Below are 18,953 nucleotides of genomic sequence, written 5' to 3'. Positions count from 1 at the left end.
TCAGGTTGGTGGCACGCTTTTTTAGACATACATCATTTCATGACACAGTTATTCAATGTTCCTAGCAAACCAGATGTTAAGCCAACCCATTATAAGAGATACAGACACATACATAACTTGTAATAACAAAATCTATGAGGACACAACATATCTAATGAAAACCTTTCATTTATATTTTAAAATATATTATTTGTGAGATAACATGCATTTTCAAGATTTTTGTCATTTCTGGTTATATTCGTATGACATGCCTATACACTGTAGCTGACACAGTAACCTGTCACAACAGAGTTTGGAAAGATCTGACCTAGGGATTCCTACAGAGAACATACTAATAAAATTAAATCCACAAAAATGAAACCTGGCACACACACACATACCTTCCCTTCCTCTGCTAGTTCATTATACTAGCAGTGACTAGTATAATGCAGTGGCTCCAGTCCTTCCTGGAGGGCCGCTCCCAGATGGTGAAGCTGGGGGACACCTGTTCGGACCCCTGGCCATTGACCAGTGGGGTTCCGCAGGGGTCTATCTTATCCCCCATGCTATTTAACATCTACATGAAACCACTGGGAGAGGTCATCCCAGTGGTTTTGGAGGGCGTTGCCATCTCTACGCAGATGACACGCAAATCCACTACTCGTTCCCATCTGATTCCAAGGAAGCCCCTCGGATGCTGAACCAGTGCCTGGCCGCTGTGGCGGACTGGATGAGGAGGAACAAGCTGAGAATAAATCCCGACAAGACAGAGGCCCTCCTGGTCAGTCGGGCGTCGGATCGGGGTATTGGGTGGCAACCTGTGCTGGACGGGGTTGCACTCCCCCTGAAATCACAGGTCCGCAGTTTGGGGGTCCTCCTGGATTCAGCGTTGACGCTTGAGGCTCAGGTGTCAGCGGTGGCCGGGAGGGCCTTTGCACAACTCAAACTTGTGCGCCAACTGCGACCATACCTCGTGAAGTCTGACTTGATCACGGTGGTCCATGCCTTAGTTACCTCTAGACTGGACTACTGTAATGCGCTCTACGTGGGGCTTCCCTTGTAGACGGCCCGGAAATTACAATTGGTCCAACGCTCGGCTGCCAGATTAATAACGGGGGCAAGTTACAGGGAGAGATCCACTCCCATGTTTAAGGAGCTCCACTGGCTGCCGTTCATTTTCCGGGCCCAATTCAAGGTACAGACCATCATTTATAAAGCCCTAAACGGTTTGGGACCCACCTACCTCCGTGACCGTATCTCCTACCATAAACCTGCCCGATCTTTGCGATCATCCGGGGAGGCCCTTTTGTCACCGCTGTCTATATCCCAGGCCCGTCTTGTGAGTACAAGGGAGAGGGCCTTTTCCGCTGTGGCCCCCCGACTATGGAATTCACTACCTACTGAGATCAGGCAAGCTCCCACTCTGTTAGCTTTTAGGAAAGACCTGAAAACATGGGTCTTCCGCTGTGCTTTCGGTGAGTAATTTCTGTTATATATTTCTGTATTGCTCCCCCCTCAACATCTACCCTCTAGATTGCCCTGCTTTCATGTGTCCCTGTCCACAGTGGAGTACTCCTCTGTTCCTCTCACTCCGAGTTTTATCCTTGTGTCCATGCGGCCTGCCCTGTTTTACTGTTTTCTGATTTTGTGATGTAATGTTTATTATCATCTATTGTATTGCTTTTTATTGTGCGATGGTATACTGTTTTCATATTTTATTATATTGTACTGTTCTGGGCGTGGCCCCATGTTAGCTGCCCCGAGTCCCCATTGGGGAGATGGTGGCGGGGTATAAATAAAGTTTTATTATTATTATTATTATTATTATTATTATTATTATTATTATTATTATTATTACTAACTGGCATATAATGTGTGAAAAGCCAATTTAATTATATAAAGAGCAGGGTGGGCAATGCAGAGGGAGCAGGGCTAAGTTTCTATCCTGCACTAATCCCAATGGCTCGCACCATCACATTTCAGCATGTTGGAAGTGACACCTCTGATTACCATTTAGGTCTATTACGGTTTTTGTTAAAGAGGGTTTATGTGGCAATGATGAAAGTGAATTGTTGCATTTGTGGCTAATTTTTAGTTGATTGGGTGGGGGGAGGTGGTCTAGAATTTAGATGGATTTTTTAAAAGCTCTGTAAATTTGGATTGCTTTGAGGACCACAAAGTGGCAGTTGGGGGCTTCATTTGGCCTTTGGGCTATACTTTTCCTGCCTTGGTGTTCAAGACATCAGGCAACTTTTCTGCATACAGCCATGCAAAGTAGCCATGTTTTACTTACCTTTACCAAGTGTACATCCTGTCTGATGAGCTGATTTTGGGACAGATATTCCCTGTTTATTATCCATGGGTGCCTTAGAACCTGGGTTGCTGTTAAGCGCTGATGGGGATCTACATGAAGCATCTTTGACACAATGTCCTGTTAAAAAAGAATTGGAGAGAGGATTAAAAAATATTTGGGAAAATAATTCCAAAAGCAATTGTTAATTCTACTGCATCGAGCACTACGCTGATATATAGGCATACACTACTGTAGCTTCACACAGTTTCAAAGATCGCCAGGATTTATCTGGCACTCATTTGCGTTTTCCATTTTATAGAAGCAATCCCATTTTAATATGCCATTGTATATAATGGGACTTGAGCATCTATGGATTTTGATATCTACAGTAGGTCCGTGGTGCATCACTTGGGAGGGCCACAATGCCATGCAATTAGTTCCAGGAAAAGACTGAATTAATGCAATGCAACACAATGTTGGTATGACAATATTTGATAAACTCTCTGGTGAACTGACTTGAGCTGCAATAGACTGCTGTGCACAAATCTTGGCCTGTTAGTTCACTTTTTCTGTGTCAAAGCTGTTGACTTGGAATCATTCCACATCTGTCATTCTTACAATGATCAGGAAGAGATGCAAGGGAGACTACTGTCAACTTTCCTGGTGCTTTGAACACAGTGTTTAAATATGTTAGGACTTAGCCTTTATTTCAAAAGTTGCATGAAAACACATCTGTAGGATCATAATCTGGAACCATAAACTAAGCAGCAACCAAGTGATACAGCAACAAAATTTATTAATTACTAGCATATATACCTGGTGTTTGCCAGGCATGCATTTTCTAATGCTATTTATTAGAAATACTCATTATCAGTTTACAATTTTATAAATGGTCCAGTTAGAGACGTCTACATTTTTAAAGATTCTTCTCCACTGAGGCCACCACTGCTTCTCTTCTCCTTCTGACTCCCCAAAACACAGCAGCTGAGTCAGAAGGGTCACTGCTCACTTTTTTCCTCTCCTGCTTGCTTCCATCTTTGACTGGTCCTCTGAGAACACCTCTGTGAAAACACCATCAACACTCTGCTGATGTTCTAAATATCAGTGGGCAGGCCCTCTGAAAGGGACACCTAGAGTATCTCCTAGTGAAGCTCTCGCTGTCTTCCATTTATAATCTCTCCCTCTATATAGAGTCCTCTTGTGGGTGCATCTGAGCGCTGTAGCATGAGGCCCACGAGCCACCAATGTAGGTCATTTTAAAAATCAGGCAATAAAATAAGTCAACAAAAGGGGTGGGTGTTTTTAGTTTAAACACAGCCAGTATTTTGATTTAGATAATGAAGGATATGTATACCAAGTTTGATCCAGATCCATCATGCCATGTAGGACCCTTTGAAATACACACATACATACATATATACAATATATATTTTCAGTTCTATTTATATAAATAGATAAGATGGAGACAGCATGTCAGAGTTCCTTTTAGTGAGAATCATGACTGCTGTACCAAAAGATAGCCTGCACACTGGCTTTGGAAACATGTGCATCAGTTTATTTCACAAGTATCCACACACAATTCCTTCTACCTTGTTTCTACATTAATATGTAAAAATGTTTAAATATTTATTTTTATTATTATTGTTGTTGTTTCTGGTATTATTGTAATCTAAACAGATTGTTCCATTGTGAAATATGCACATCTGATCATATTCCTAGGGTACTTTGGCTGCTATGTTCCAAGCCAAAGGCTTATCTTCTTTGCTCTGAGTCCCCTTCAGGATAAGATAGAGTGGGATAGAAATATAGTAAGTAAATAAATAAACATGGAAGAGTAATGTAAAATTAAATAGCACTTCTTGGACCTTACAGAAGCATCCACAAATTAAAGAATCTCTGGAAGGGTAATATAAGAATGTAATGTTATCTATTTACTTTAGCAGCATCAGATATTGAATCCCAGTTGCCTCCAGTGAGTGCATATTTTCCACTGCCAATTCTAGCCAGAATCTCCTCAGGCATATCATCTGGTCCATTTGCAAAAGGAGTGAACCTGTTAAGCAACAAGTGATTTTTTTTAAAAAAAGAACTTTGCACAGTGTAGACGTATTTGATTAAAATAGGATACTCATATCAAAATATAAACAGAGTTTCCTACAAACACCTAGTTTTATGCAATTTATCTGAAATTGAGAAATATTTAACACTTTGATAAAACATATTTAAAAACTTAAAACAGAAAAGGCGCACACACCAAAAATAAAATTAAAAAGGATGACTAGTACATTGTGATACAAAGTCAAAGAAGCCACAATGTTGAAAGCAAAGCAATGCGCTTTTTGTCTATGTTTACATTTTATGCATGCAAAATATAACTGAAACTAAAATTCCAATTGTTGGGGTTTTTTTTTGAATTACATAATAGGGAACAGGACTGCTTCAAAATCTGGACTGAAAAGCAGTGGTACCTGGAACTTGGCACTTGAGCAACAGAGTAGAGAATGTTTTGAACTTGGGAAGATTCCAAGTCTAGAGGCCAATGCTCTTGTAATTCAGCTGCACCACACAAACAGAAAGTGGGAAGGGGGTTCCAATTTTTTTTACTACAATTATAGTATCCTGGTTTCAGGTAGGTAAAGAAAAGGTGGGGCTGTGATTTATTTAGGTGATAATAGAGAAAGGCTGCCCATTTATCTATACAAAGAGCATAATTAGAGAAAGGAGCTTGCAAAAAAAAAAACCCTTCATGTTCCTTCAGAGGTGTCAGCATAAGTTTATTTAAGCGAAGCTTTACAGCAGCTCTAATCTTTTCAATGCTTCCTTTTTGCTTTAACCATTTAAATTGCTATCTGAACTTTATCTGCTGTCAACCAGAAGTACAGATAACACCATGAAGAGCTAAGAATTAAAATGAAACATTCATTACTGGAAAAAATTCTTGGACACTCTTACAGCATTAAAATAAAAGGATTTTGAATTTTTAGTTCATTTCTGAAACACGTCATCATTTTCCTTAAGCATTCATGGTATTGTGAAAGTTTTGATCTTTGACCTACAATAACTACCAGAAGTATACAAATACCAGAAATTCTGGAATACCTACCCTGCTAACATTGTGTACAAGAGAATTCCTAAGCTCCAGATATCACAGGCTGCATCATAACCTTGGCGTTTTAAGACCTTCAGAAAAAGAAAGAAAGATGTTCTACACCACTTTGATAAATACATTTTATAGTGGCTTTTGATTCAGCATACACTTTTTAAAACTCATTTGGATAGGAAAAGTTTGCATCAGTCTATATGATGAGTCAACAGTGCATGAAGAAAGCATGAAGTATCTTGAAATAATTATGTATGCTTGATTTTTGTGTGCTTAATAAACACAAAATAGACAGGTAGCTGCTGGTAGGACAAAAGCTAATTAATGTCAATGGTGTCAACTGGTTTCTCATCTTAGTACTACAAAGGCCTGACCCCTCATAGCTTTTGCAAACAAATATGATCACTTGTAGGGCACGCCTAAATGGGACAAGTTATGGGCTTTTGTGCCCCAGACCTAACATGCATCTTCCTTGTCGTAGAACATCTCCTAAGAAATCTATTGAAGTCTTGGAATCTATTGTTATGAAGCTAAGAGAGTGTGATTAAGCCTACTATTGAGGTAAATCCAATAGTTAGTCTCCACTAGAGTAGGCTCACTGAATAAGGTAGCAAAACCTAGTAAAGTAACACTTAATGTTGTGACTGCGCCTTCGGGGACTGTGGATGATAGTGGTGGGATCAGGAGAGGAAGGAAAAACCCTCGCGAGGAGGGCTTGTTGGAAGATTTGCACAGAAAGAGAATTAGGGACCTCAATGGGGAATCTTCTATGGAAGATTCAGATGGAGAGTCTGTGGAAGAAATGGATGCTGGGGAACAGGTGGTGGCTGAGGAAGTGGGCACTGACTGGGCACGGGCACCGGAGATGCCTGGGGAATTGGGGCCCATGGATACTGCTGAACTTTGGGTATCTTCAGAAGCAGATCCCACTTGGTCTGTTTGGAGGAGGGAGGATGGATCCTCAGGTGTGCATGGTGTTGGGCGTGGGCAGGATGATTGGAATTCTGATGAAGAATTAGGCACACCCGATCCACGAGATTTAGCTGTGTGGAGTTCTGATTCAGATTAAGGATTTGGGACACCTGCTCTTTGGGTGTTGGTGTTTGGACACCCAGGGAGAGTTGGGATAAATTGGAAATGTTTGGTCACTTCACTTTGCGTGTGGCAAGGTGTTGCTGGGTGCCATTGGGATTCCTGTACGTGTTAAAGAAGACTGGACTGGGACTTTGCTTCAGATCTGCTGTTGCCTCCGTTGCCTTGGCTCTTTGTGCCATTTCGTGGACCTTGAATTGATGACTACAACCTCTGGACCTTGGACTGGAATTCGACTGTTTCTGCCTTCACTCTCTGATTGGTCTACCCATGGTTCTTGACTTCTGGCTTGCCTCCTGACCCTGCTGCTATCTCCTGTCCTGACCCTGGATCAACCTGACAACGTCTCTTCGCTTTGTCCTTTGAGCTCCTGGCATTACCTGCACTCTCAAAGCGGTTTGCTACTGTTCCTGCTATTTCGACTCCAGACTGGTTTGACGACATCTTCTTGCACTGTCCCTTTAAATCCCCAAAGCCTGTTGCTTGCCACAGTAAGGGCTTGGAGCCGTACCTTCCCTTTTGCACCGGCTCCAAGTTTGTTTACAAGCTCCTTTGCCCAGTTTTGGTTTCTGTTTAGAGCTTTGTGTTAAAACTGCTAGCTTGTGACTCTTGGGAGTTTTTTGGGAGTTTCCAAGTCTTTGTTTTGTTTTGGCTGCTTTTCCAAGCCAACTTAGTTTGTTTAGAGTTGAATTGAAGCACCTTTTGTTTAATCTGGATTATTTGCTTGGATAATCCGGTTTGTTTGCTAAAGCATACTTTTTGATATAGTTTTGTTTGGACTGCTTTAAAACACCGAAAGTTAAGTGTTTAAAGCCATCTTTTGTGTTTGTGTCAATTTTTGGGCTATCTCTTGAGTAAACTCTGTTTTGCTCTCAAATTGACGTCTGACTCTCGACACTTAATGTAAATCTAATTCCTTCAGTGTGTAGCTAGGAACCAAAAATAGATTTAGCTTTTTACTTCTGCATAAAATAATATGTACAATGTAAGGACACAATATCACACATAATAATGTCTTCCTTGGCCACAGATTGCTGGAGAACACAATCCCGTATTTTCCACAGAAAATAAGGTACTAGAAAAGAGAACTGATAACTATTGAATTGTAAAGCTTGCTTTTCAAAAATTGGTTGCATTGGTTCTCTGGCAAATTAATGATGTGACTCCACTGCAAGGCAGCAAATGGATTTTGAAACAATGTAAACTGTGCAATGACTTTGGCTTTTATTATGTATCAGTAGCATGGAACTCCCTGCAGGAGTCTTCAAGCCATGTAATTTCAGGGGCAGCTATCTAATGAGAATCAATGAGCTTGTAAATAAAACACAGCATGTAGCTGCCAGTCTGATGAATACTCAGCATGTAAAATTCTTTCTCTAGAGAGCCAAATCATATTTTTGGCTATCTGAAAGTATGTGGTATTTAGCTAACATAACTTGAATGTTTTGCCCACAGTTCCAAAGGGCACAAATAAATGTCATCTAGGCTTTGGTGAAATTAGAAGCAGGGAGGTGGGAGGATAAAGGTTCATGTAGAATTAGATCTAAACAAGATCAGGTCTTTTGATATATGGCTTGTTTTCCTACTTGTAATTGCTCCCACTAGATGGCAGGCTAATCCCTCTTCTCACATATCCTGATCTAATCATAATGGTCAGAATCCTGCATTGCAGTAACAAATGCATAAACTGGAATTATGCACTCATGACAGCTACGTATTCACAATCCCTATGTACCCCTTAGTCTAGAGACTACAATATGTTGTACTATTGCTGTGTGCTTTTTGATTTATGATAATCCCACTACAGGGTTATTTTGACCTCATTTGTTCTGAGGCTAAGAGAGTGTGACTAACCCAAGATCTCCAAGTAGGCCTCCATAGCTGATTAGGAATTCAAACCTTGGTCTCCCAGAGGCTATGAAGGGACCATGAAAGCTTCCAGTTCCACCTTAATGGGCAGCAGCCACTGTGATCAACAAGGATCTGTTGCCAGGAGGCAGCTGGCTGCCATTCTCACCTCCCCTGTTCTGCATGGGGTTGCCCTCCCTCTCAAATATCAGGTTTGTATGTTGTTCAGCATGGTGTGTTCTTGGACTCAGCACTAATCTGGAAAGCTAGGTTACTGCAGTGGCCAGGGATGCACCCTTTCTTGAGGCAGGCAGATCTGGCCTCGTGGTTTGTGCCTTAGTTACCTCCCAAATAGACTTCCACATACCTCAGGTGCTACAAAATTGGCTGTGTAACATGGTGTCATTAGTAAGCCATTCTCAGCTCTCAGTTGTTTGGCAAATCCAAAATCACAAATTCTGATGGAGTCTGGGTTACCAGATTCATCCATGTACAGGATATTACTAGGCTTCAGATCTCGGTGAACAACCTGAAAAGAAAGTTACAACTGTTATTCTATAAGGTAGTATGGTGATAAGTGCCAAACTTTTAACTCAGAATATTAAATATTTATCAGTAATTGTCAGAATTTTGTTTTGCGTATTAATGCTGTATTTTGATAATTGATGAAAAATAAGAATGCATTTCAGTCACGAGCCAAAGGAAATGGCTGATTTTTTTTTGTTTACATTTATACCTAGTCTCCTGAAATGTTAAAGATATTTATAATGCTATGTAAGTAATGTGAGGGTTATGGCAGGTCTGGGGTGGTTCTTGAAAAATATCATTAAAATGTAACCTGCTCTTTAAATGTTTGAGAACCTCCCCACTGTTACAACTTTTAAAATAAAGGAATTTAAAAGAAAAAATGATTTCCAGGAGAAAATGTTCAGCAGGTTTATCATCTATTCGACGACAGAAAATGAAAGAACGGAAATTATTATGAACCGCCCAAAACAGGATTTTGTGGTTCTAATAAGTGGTACAATATGTCAGTATTTTGGTTGATACTGCACCTAGGAGGGTTGTAAGAACCCTGTCTTGGGTATGGAAGATTCTTATAACTTCAAGATCCGGTGTCATTCCTTTTGAAATCCTGGGCATGTCTTTTCAAAAGCAAATTAATCACCTATACATTTACATGGTTTTGTTACCTTTTGAGGCAGTATTCCCTATTAGTCAATATATTTATTGTAATGTACTTGGGAAGCAGATTGGCTATAGCGGAAATGGTACTTACTCCCTGGGAATGTAAATAGTCTACAGTCTTGGTAATGGTGCAAAGGACATCACTAGCCTCTCGTTCTGAGAAGCACTTCTGGCGAAGAATTCGGTCTAAGAGTTCTCCTCCTCTCATTAGTTCCATCACAAGATATACATATTTTCCATCATCATAAACCTTTATATGAAGAAAAGCAAATAGTTGACTCTTTGAGGGATTTGTGAGACAATTTATTGCTTTATCATTCACCAGAGGCCATCTTCACAATATATGGTTTATTGATGAAGTCATGGAATCATTGAGTTGTAAGAGACCTCATGAGACATCCAGTCCAACCCCCTGCCAAGAAGCAGGAAAATCGCATTCAAGTCCCTTGTCTCTTCTATAGACAATGACATCTTAGAAACCTTATACTTCAGACATATGTAGGATATAGGCAGGACACTAATAATTACATTTAAGGACACTCATGAGATGCAAGAGGATTTCGCTTCCTTTCTGCAAATGGCTGCAGAAGCAGAATTGGCTGACACCAGACTTCAGTGAAATGTAAAACTGCTCTGCTTAGTCATTGTACATGAATGCCAAGGCTTCTACACAAGTAACAAAATGTCATGATGGTGATACTGATTCTAATCCATCTTTTTCCTAGACTAAGACTCAAAGCAGCATTGAACAATTAAAAAGACATTGTTAAAATTCCACAAGTTACAAAAGTAAAAATAAGATTAAAGAATAAAAACAAACACACAAGCACAATATACCGGCAATTTAGTAATTTATGTTATGATTCCCAAACCACTGTGGAATTGACTAATTGAATCAACTGTGAAAAAATACATTTTTCTTTAGAATATAATATTCAACTAGACTCAATACAGTGAGCCACAAAGGCTCATGAAAGGGAACTGTAGTGCCTCCCCCCCCCACCCCCCCCCACCCCCCCCACCCCCCGCTCAGCATTTTCCATAACACAGATGTCCAATATTTCTGTAGATCAGTTTGGTAGTGCTGGGTGCATGAACCGATGGGAGGAAACTTACATCTTTGAGAGTTATGATGTTTGGGTGCTGTCCATATCTTAGAAGAATCTCAATTTCTTCAGAGGGGTCTCGTTTGCTCTTATCAATTACCTAGGGGAGGAAAGAAAACAAAGTAGGAAAACATAGGGTGACAAAATTCAAATGGAAATTTAGCCAAAATCCATAGAATTCAAAGGTATAAGTATGATGTTACCAGGCAACTGCAGAGCATTGAGAAGCACATTAGTTAAGTGTTTACAGGAAAAGATTAAAAAGCAGCAATCACAAAAAAGACTTGACATATCTTTTGTATATGGCCCAATGTTGCTGGCATTTATGTTGCAGTAGTAAAATGCCACTGAATGCCACCATGACATATTTAGATTCATAACAGAGGACAAATCAGTTTGCAATTTTATGAATTTTTGAGTAATGCTTAAAAACAAAGCAGTTCTATTTATAACATTAGACAAATGTGATTTCCCAGGTGAAAAAAGAGTGCTAACAGCCATGTAATGTGGTATTTTAAACTGATGGTTTAATCTGTAAAGTTAATTTATTTGCAAATGAAGTCAGTATTGAAAGAGAATATTGGACATCTTTGCTGTTGGGAACCAGATCAGTTTTCACTGCAATGTATCTCCTAAAAATAAGTCCTCTGAGTCATTTTAGTTTCAGTCGTGTTTCCCTCCCCAGATTATCACTTTATTCTGGCTGTACAGAATGACTACAAGATTGCTAACATTGTTTGAAAAGATCATAGCATAATTCTTTTATCATGTCGTCAAGAAAAAAAATATTCTAAGTGCTTTCTAAAGGATTTGTTTTTCCAATGTTAGGTTTGATTAGTTTCATTGATTGATCCACTTCATGGAGGAATCTTCCATAAAATTGCTACAGTTCTTTTTAAAAAGACAGAAAGGCAATGCTTTTTTAAAAGGAGGATAGCCTTCAGTAAAAACAAATGGGCCATGACTTTTGCAAGCAATACATTATGTTAAGTCTACTGTGTCAGCTGCTCCTACTCCTTGCGAAGTTAGATCTGGATATAGTGGCATATGCCTTTATTGCATTCTGTTGAACTACTATAATGCACTCTAGGGACCTCATCACATTCACACATTGTGGCAAATCTGGCAGGGTTTGATGGAGGATGTGGGGAACCCTGCAGTCCGCATCACCCACTTTCCCCCTCACCTCATCCCATGAGTGGAAGTGTCACCACCCAGCTTCCCCCCCCCCCCCCGTTGTTTTCAATGCAACCCGTGAAGCCTCCCATGTTGCCACCACTGTCTTTTATGCCAATTTCACCCCCCTTCAGGCACAGATCCCTGTCAGATCAACACTGTGTGATGGGAGCTGGTGGGATCCTGAAGAGGGATGTAATTGGCGTAGGACGGTGGTATGTAGGGCTGCTTTTGGAAAGTGTTCAGAAACTTCAGCAGGTAAAAATGCTTTGGTCAGAGTGTTGACTGAGGTCAGTTAAGAAGGAGCACCTTTTTCAGAGAGTATCACTGTCTACTGTTTCTTTTTGGACACTATTCAAAGTAATGGATATGATCCCTATATATCTTAGGTATAAGCTATCTGAACAATCGTATCTCCCCATATGATCATGCCAGAGTCTTAAGATCTCAGGAGAAAACTTTCTCTGTATTTCACCACCATTGCAGGTCCATCTGGCATCAGCATGGGAGAAAGCCTTCTCCTTGACTGATCTAAGCCTCTGGAATTCCCTTTTATGTGAGGCTAAGCTGATTTCCTTCCTGTTCTCCTCTGCTGGCAGTCAAACATTTTCATATTCACATAGGCATGTAATGATTGTTTGCCTGATGGGGGAGTTTTTTATGGGGCATGTTTGCTAAATATGCATTTATTGTTATATTTTACATTGATTTATTCTATAAAATACAACTTGATTATTAGTTTAGGTGTAATGAAAAAAAAGCAATAAAAATGCAAATAAATGTAAGGATCAAGCCCAACCATACTGTAAGCATTACAAATCAAGCCACCTGTGTAATTTACACTTAGGGTGGAGCAGCTAAGTGTAAAGGTACTAAAGCAGCACAAAGCTTTTCTATTGTTGAGGGTTGGAGTTGATGAAAAGTTACTGTTGGAGAGAAAGCTACAAAGATACAGAAGAATTGGAATACAAGACCAGTGAGAAACTTTTGCAAATAAGAAGGTCCCAGCTACCTGGGAGTGTCAGGAAGAAATACTTGAGAATAATAACGTCTTCTGCTATATTGTAAATATTCCTTGTATAAAATCTTTTCTATTACAAAGACAAGTTGTGTATGTATTCTCCTTAACTGGAAGGGGAATGTTTCTGCTGAAAAGGGGGTTGTTTCTGTTGCTTCATACAGGACCCTATCAATTTCATCACAACTGATATTTGGGGGGGGGGGGGTATTTCAGTTTCAAGCCAAGATAAAAGTAGCTTTTATATCAAACAAACAAACAAATGAAAATATGCTCCCAGCCAGACTGCAATTACATAAAAACAATGGATATGACAAAACATTAATTTTCCTCACTTCCACAGCAACCACAGAGTTGTATTGCATGACCTAGAGATTTCTAGAGAGGTACCCTATATTGGAATTTGCTAGGCCCCCCAATCCAGTTCTATAGTAATTACTAGGGGAACATACCACAAAAAAATTGAATGGAGAACCTAGCAAATTGCTGGAGAGAACATTTTGTTATATGTAAGTAAAACCAAGGATACAGGCTTCATGATTATGGGGGTCTCATTGCTATACATTCTCAGTTACTTTAGCTATATATTTACCCAGCATTTCCAACATCAGTTAATGTTAATATATTCTGCATTATGTTACAGTACAGTACATTAATGTGCTGTACATTACAGTAGCATACTGCTTTTTTGCACTCAAGAGGTTTTGTACAAGAACCCCTTCATTAAAATACAAACCGTGTATCAGGTTGACCAAGTTAGCTCTTATGCTCAACTAGGATCCCATGCAATGTAATAAAAATCTATTTCTATAAAGAGATCCTAAATGGCCCCTTTTCTTATTCTGAAATCTTTTAGAATCCTCCACTGTAGGTGCAGAATGTCTGCAAAGAGAGACCACAAACTCAAACTAGATTGAAATCATATCCTTTGAGTTGAAAGCTCTTTTCCAACATAATCCTAGAGTACATTTTCTCTGTATGAAGGGAAATTATGAGTACTTAGTAGTATCAGACATGATCTGGTACAAGCACAAAAGCACCACCTTTGATATTACTTCAAATATTTCGGAAGTGAGACAAACTGAAAAATGGAACATTATTGTGCAAGCTTAGGTCAATTTCCTTTTCCTTGTCACATGATAAAGGAATGACAATCATTTCCCACAGTTGCTAGGAAACATGATATGATGGTTAAAAGGTACAAACTGAAGAGTTCAAGAAACATGTTATCCCTTTGGGAAGAGGAGGCGGGATATAAAGTTTATTAATATTATTATAAGACAGCAGATCTTAGTTGAAACATTAATATAATTGGGAAGGATCTCTGATCCTCTGTAGCCATAAAAAACATAAGAATTTTCATAGGAGTGATCTCCTTGTATGAAAAGTGTGATAGGTGGGCCAAGAATGACAAGATCACAGAATATACGTATTCCATCTGTTACATTGTTCAAAGAAATTTACAATTTACATGAATTGGAAAGAGGGGAAACTGTAACTTAGTAATTATTGGAAGTTATGCATATGAAGAGGGTATGACTTTTCTTATGGATTTTTCTTGCTCCCTCTCTACAAATGCATGCAAAAATTGGAATGAAATATGTGGTTCAAAAAGTTGGGTTAAAGAAACCAAAGCCCTCCTCAGACATTAAAATGTTACTTGATGAAAGTTTGAGGAAAGCTGTATGGAGACTCCATTTGAGGAAAGATGTATGGAGACTCCAAATTAGTGATCACTGTTCTGTTCATGTCCATTGTTCTCAATTTGAAAAGTGACAAGGAAAAAAATTAGAACTAGTACCTTCTTCTCTTAGCCTGTTTAATATCTATAATATTTCTGCTGTCTGAAATCAGACTGAGCATACAGAGAGAACAAGAACTGTCAGCACTGGTAGTGGCTGCAAGAGGCAGATTAAAAGTGCTCTAGAAAGAGTTGGTTAGATAATAGTATAAGCACAGTGGCATAGATAACTGAGGAACTGGCAACAGTGACATAGGTAATTGTCTAAGGTACTTTTAATAATAATAATAATAATAATAATAATAATAATAATAATAATAATAATAATAATAAGTTTATTTGTATCCCGCCTCCATCTCCCCCGAAGGGGACTTGGGGCGGCTCACAGAAATATCAAATATCAAATACAAAACAATAACAATGTACAGTACATCAACAAACAATGGCATGCACCAGTAGTAGCATTTACACATTAACCAATTTTTTTTAAAAAAACCCTACTTATTAAAAACATAGAATTAAAAACAGTGAGGCTGTAATAGTAGATCAGCAAAGTGCACACTATAAGTTGCGAATTCAAACATAGATAAAGTGCTACAAGTTTGTTTGAGGTCAATTTTATCAAAGTATCTTTAGTTCCAAAGACCTCCATCCCTGTGCTCAGAAGCAAGTATTGCAAAATAGAAGGGCTAGCATCCTTAGTGGTCAAAAAGTCAATTTGGTTATCTTTATTTTAATACTATTGTATGTGTCTCTTATTGCTATCATTACTATTTCTATCTTTGCATTTACAGGCATATTTTCACCAATGAAGGAGCACAATGGGCTCCCAAACTCACTTATGGTGGACCCTCTGGAGCGCATTACAGTAGTCCAGTCTGGAGGTGACCAAGGCATGGACCACCCCGGCCAGATCAGCCTTCGCGAGGTACGGTCGCAGTTGGCGCACGAGTCTCAATTGTGCGAAGGCCCTCCCAGACACCGCCGACGCCTGAGCCTCGAGCGTAAGCAATGAATCCAAGAGGACTCCCAGACTGCAGACCTGTGGCTTCAGGGGGAGTGTAACCCCGTCCAGCACAGGTTGCCACCCTATACCCCGGTCAGGATTACGATCGACCAGGAGGACCTCTGTCTTGTCGGGATTGATCTTCAGCTTGTTCCTCCTCATCCAGATGGACACAGCGGCCAGGCACTCATCCAGCACCCGAGAGGCCTCCTTGGAATTAGGTGGAAAAGAGTAGTAGAGTTGTGCGTCATCTGCATAGAGGTGACACCCAACTCCAAAACTCCGGATGACCTCTCCCAGCGGTTTCATGTAGATGTTAAAGAGCATGGGAGACAGAATAGAGCCTTGCGGGACCCCACAGCTCAAAGGCCAGGGGTCCGAGCAGGCGTCTCCCAGCTTCACCATCTGGGATCGACCCTCCAGGAATAGTAATACAGATTATATTTTAAAAATATGGAACAGTACCCAGTTTATTAATTCTTTATCTTAAATTTTATAATTTCAGTTTTCCCATTTTGATCCCAATGCTAAAATGTTATTTACCTACTTGACAGAGCATCTTTTCACACTACACAATTTTAGGACCTCATCAGATGGACTACAGGAGTCCCATGGAGACCATCTCATGATGTAAGGTCACTTTCAATAGGATTCTGTGGGGCTTTGTTTCTGCAACGCATAGAAACTGAGCCCAGCAGCCATATTCAGAAGTCAGGTGTTACCCAACTCCAAGCAGTAGAATGTGGGAGAAAGTGGGGGAAAGACAGAGAAAGTTGTGGAAAGCATGTGGGATGGCTGGCCATCCCAGAAGATGGGGAAAGCATTTACTCTTTCCCATGCTTTTCTCCATTTACTCCCAACTCGTCTCATAGGTTCCTTAGTGATATGATTCTACTTTAACCACAATGACAACATCGACAGCATTGTGATTCTTGTAGTTGGTTGGGGCACTAGAGCTGTCTGGCTGACAATTCTAAATGTCTCTCCCTAAACTGAAAACCAAAAATACCATAGGATGGAACAATTGCTGTTAAAGTGGACTCATAGGACTACAACTGTGATAGTGTGAAAAGACTCAGAAAAGTGACATATCCTGAAGTCCAATTTGCATGAGATCTTGTTTTAAAAAACAACTCAGCATTTCCTCTGCTTCATCATAAATTTCATGCTAATTACCTTCCTGTTATGAAATGCAAGCAAATAATACTCAGAAGGGAAATATAAATTGCTGTACCTCTTTACACTTACAAAGCTATCTCACCAACAATTACCATATCATTCCAAAGCTTTCACCATAATATTCTACCAGCTTTAAAGTGCCACAATTCTTTTTATTGGAGGGGAGGGGGGGGGGGGGAGGCATTCAAATACCTGCTGTTTCACATTTCTATTAATTTGCTATTTTTGTAGTCCTTCATCGTACAATATTAATTAAAGACAAAAGGTGTATATCAAAACACAGCAAAGGATGTGCTGCCTGAATGACTGCTTTGAAATGCAACCTGGTTGTTTTGCTTGAAGATTCTTCACTGGCAGACTTACATTTTAGATCCTTAATAATACTAGCAGCAAATGAATTATGCAGGGAAAACAGTGTGCAACCTGATAGCAATTAATCGTGGCTATCTACAGTATATAAGCAGCCCCCAAGTTACAAACAAGATAGGTTCTGTAGGTTTGTTCTTAAGTTGAATTTATATGTAAGTCAGAACAGGCATATTTTCAAAGAATATATATACAAGGGTTACCCAGAAAGTAGATTACGTTTTGGAATTAAAAATGAACAAAGTATAGGAGAAAACCCCAAATGCCACATCTCACGTAGTCGCTATTCAAATCTAGGCACTTACCATAGTGATGAATGAGCTTTGCAACTCCTTTCCCACTAAATTCTGCTGCTTGCATCCTCAACCACTTGTTTCCAACAATGGGGGCGTGGCTGGCAACACAGCGTTTTGGCGACGCTACGCAGCTGCGGAAAGGGGGTGACCGGCTGGTTGAGGATGCAAGCGGCAGAATTTAGTGGGGAAGGAGTTTCAAAGCTCCTTCATTGCTATGATAAGTGCCTAGATTTGAATTGCGACTACGTGAGATGTGGTATTTAGGTGTGGCTTTCAACTGCATATGGTAAATCTTTTCTCCTATACTTTGTTCATTTTTAATTTCAATACGTAATCTACTTTCTGGATAGCCCTCATACACACACACACACACACACACACACACACACAATCTTTGGATAGCATAGGGAAGGGTTGACACCCTTGTGTTTGTTTTGCTGTGTGAATTTTTCTTTAGAAGGGTAGACTTCTCTCACTTCCTGTTGTCTCATTTCCATTCTTAACGAGTCATTTGTAAGTTGGGAATTGCATGTATATGTTTATTTGGTTGCTTGAAATAAGTGTTTTTGTTTGTATTGTACTACAAATATTTTCTTGATCATCGCTACATCAAATCACTAAAATCCTGCAGGAGCTGAGCTCAGCAGGTTACCAGCAGATCATATGACATGGAGATTTCATACCTTCACTGCAAACTCTGTTTCTGTAGCTTTATGTACACACCTCTTGCATACAGAATATGACCCAATGCCAATGTCTTCTTTGATTTCATATCCATCTGTAAAGTGAATATTGTTCCCATGTAACTGCTATAGAGGAAAATAAAATAATAGCAATAAGAAGGCAAGCCTTATAGTACCATCCATCAGAAGACACACTGGAATGAAAGATTATTTGTTGCATAGTCTAACCAGATGTTTGGTTACTTCAGTCTAATTAAGTGTACAGTGTTCCCTCACTTATCGTGGTGGTTAGGTTCCAAGACCACCCACAATAAGTGAAAATCCACGAAGTAGGGACGCTATATATTTATACATTATTTTAGTAGTTATACACCATTTTAAGTCTTTATCAACCAATCGTGTGTTGATAAATTGCCTCCTTCTCCTTCAGTTGCCACTTGGGCTCCTTTTCTCTCCCGTTGGCTTCTCCTTCCTCCCTTCCTTAGGCTCTAAATTGCAATTTTTTATGATTAGAGTTTATTGAAAAATTGCAAAACAGCGAATCCACAAAAAGTGAACCACAAAATAGTGAGGGAACACTTTTCCAAGTTTTTGAGATAACTTACTGAATGCGGAGTGAAATTCTTGTAAATAAACATAACTGGAATGAGACTGTAAGTACTCTTATGCTACCTTGAAAATAATATATATATAAGTATTAATTTTGTTTTTTAAAAAAGCCACCAATTATCTTGTTTTATATTTAGATACAGTCGTGCCGTGATAATATCGCAATTTTTGTCTGGAAGAGTCCAGGCTGTGAAACAGTGTATTAGGAGTTATCATATAGAATTCAACATAAAGAATACCTATTTTTCAAAGCCAGAAATGAACTTCTGGAAA

General features: G+C 39.5%; 1 protein-coding gene across 5 annotated transcripts in view; it reads right to left on the bottom strand.

Annotated features, from left to right (window-relative positions):
• The window catches only part of rps6ka2 (ribosomal protein S6 kinase A2), a 282,808-nt gene that overhangs the window by 7,827 nt on the left and 256,028 nt on the right, over positions 1-18,953 (bottom strand). For all 5 annotated transcript variants that reach the window (XM_008124811.2, XM_008124821.3, XM_062976281.1 and 2 more), the window contains 7 exons: positions 18,072-18,197; positions 10,617-10,706; positions 9,592-9,750; positions 8,680-8,841; positions 5,376-5,452; positions 4,208-4,325; positions 2,273-2,410 (listed from right to left, as the gene is read on the bottom strand). In XM_008124811.2, the coding sequence (XP_008123018.2) occupies positions 2,273-2,410; positions 4,208-4,325; positions 5,376-5,452; positions 8,680-8,841; positions 9,592-9,750; positions 10,617-10,706; positions 18,072-18,197 (870 nt within the window). The remainder of the gene's footprint in view (positions 1-2,272; positions 2,411-4,207; positions 4,326-5,375; positions 5,453-8,679; positions 8,842-9,591; positions 9,751-10,616; positions 10,707-18,071; positions 18,198-18,953) is intronic.

The sequence above is a fragment of the Anolis carolinensis genome, chromosome 1 (assembly GCF_035594765.1).
Source record: "Anolis carolinensis isolate JA03-04 chromosome 1, rAnoCar3.1.pri, whole genome shotgun sequence".
Classification (NCBI taxonomy): Eukaryota; Metazoa; Chordata; class Lepidosauria; order Squamata; family Dactyloidae; genus Anolis; species Anolis carolinensis.
Note: the sequence above shows the minus strand (reverse complement) of the source record. Positions and strands in the feature narration are given on the sequence as shown.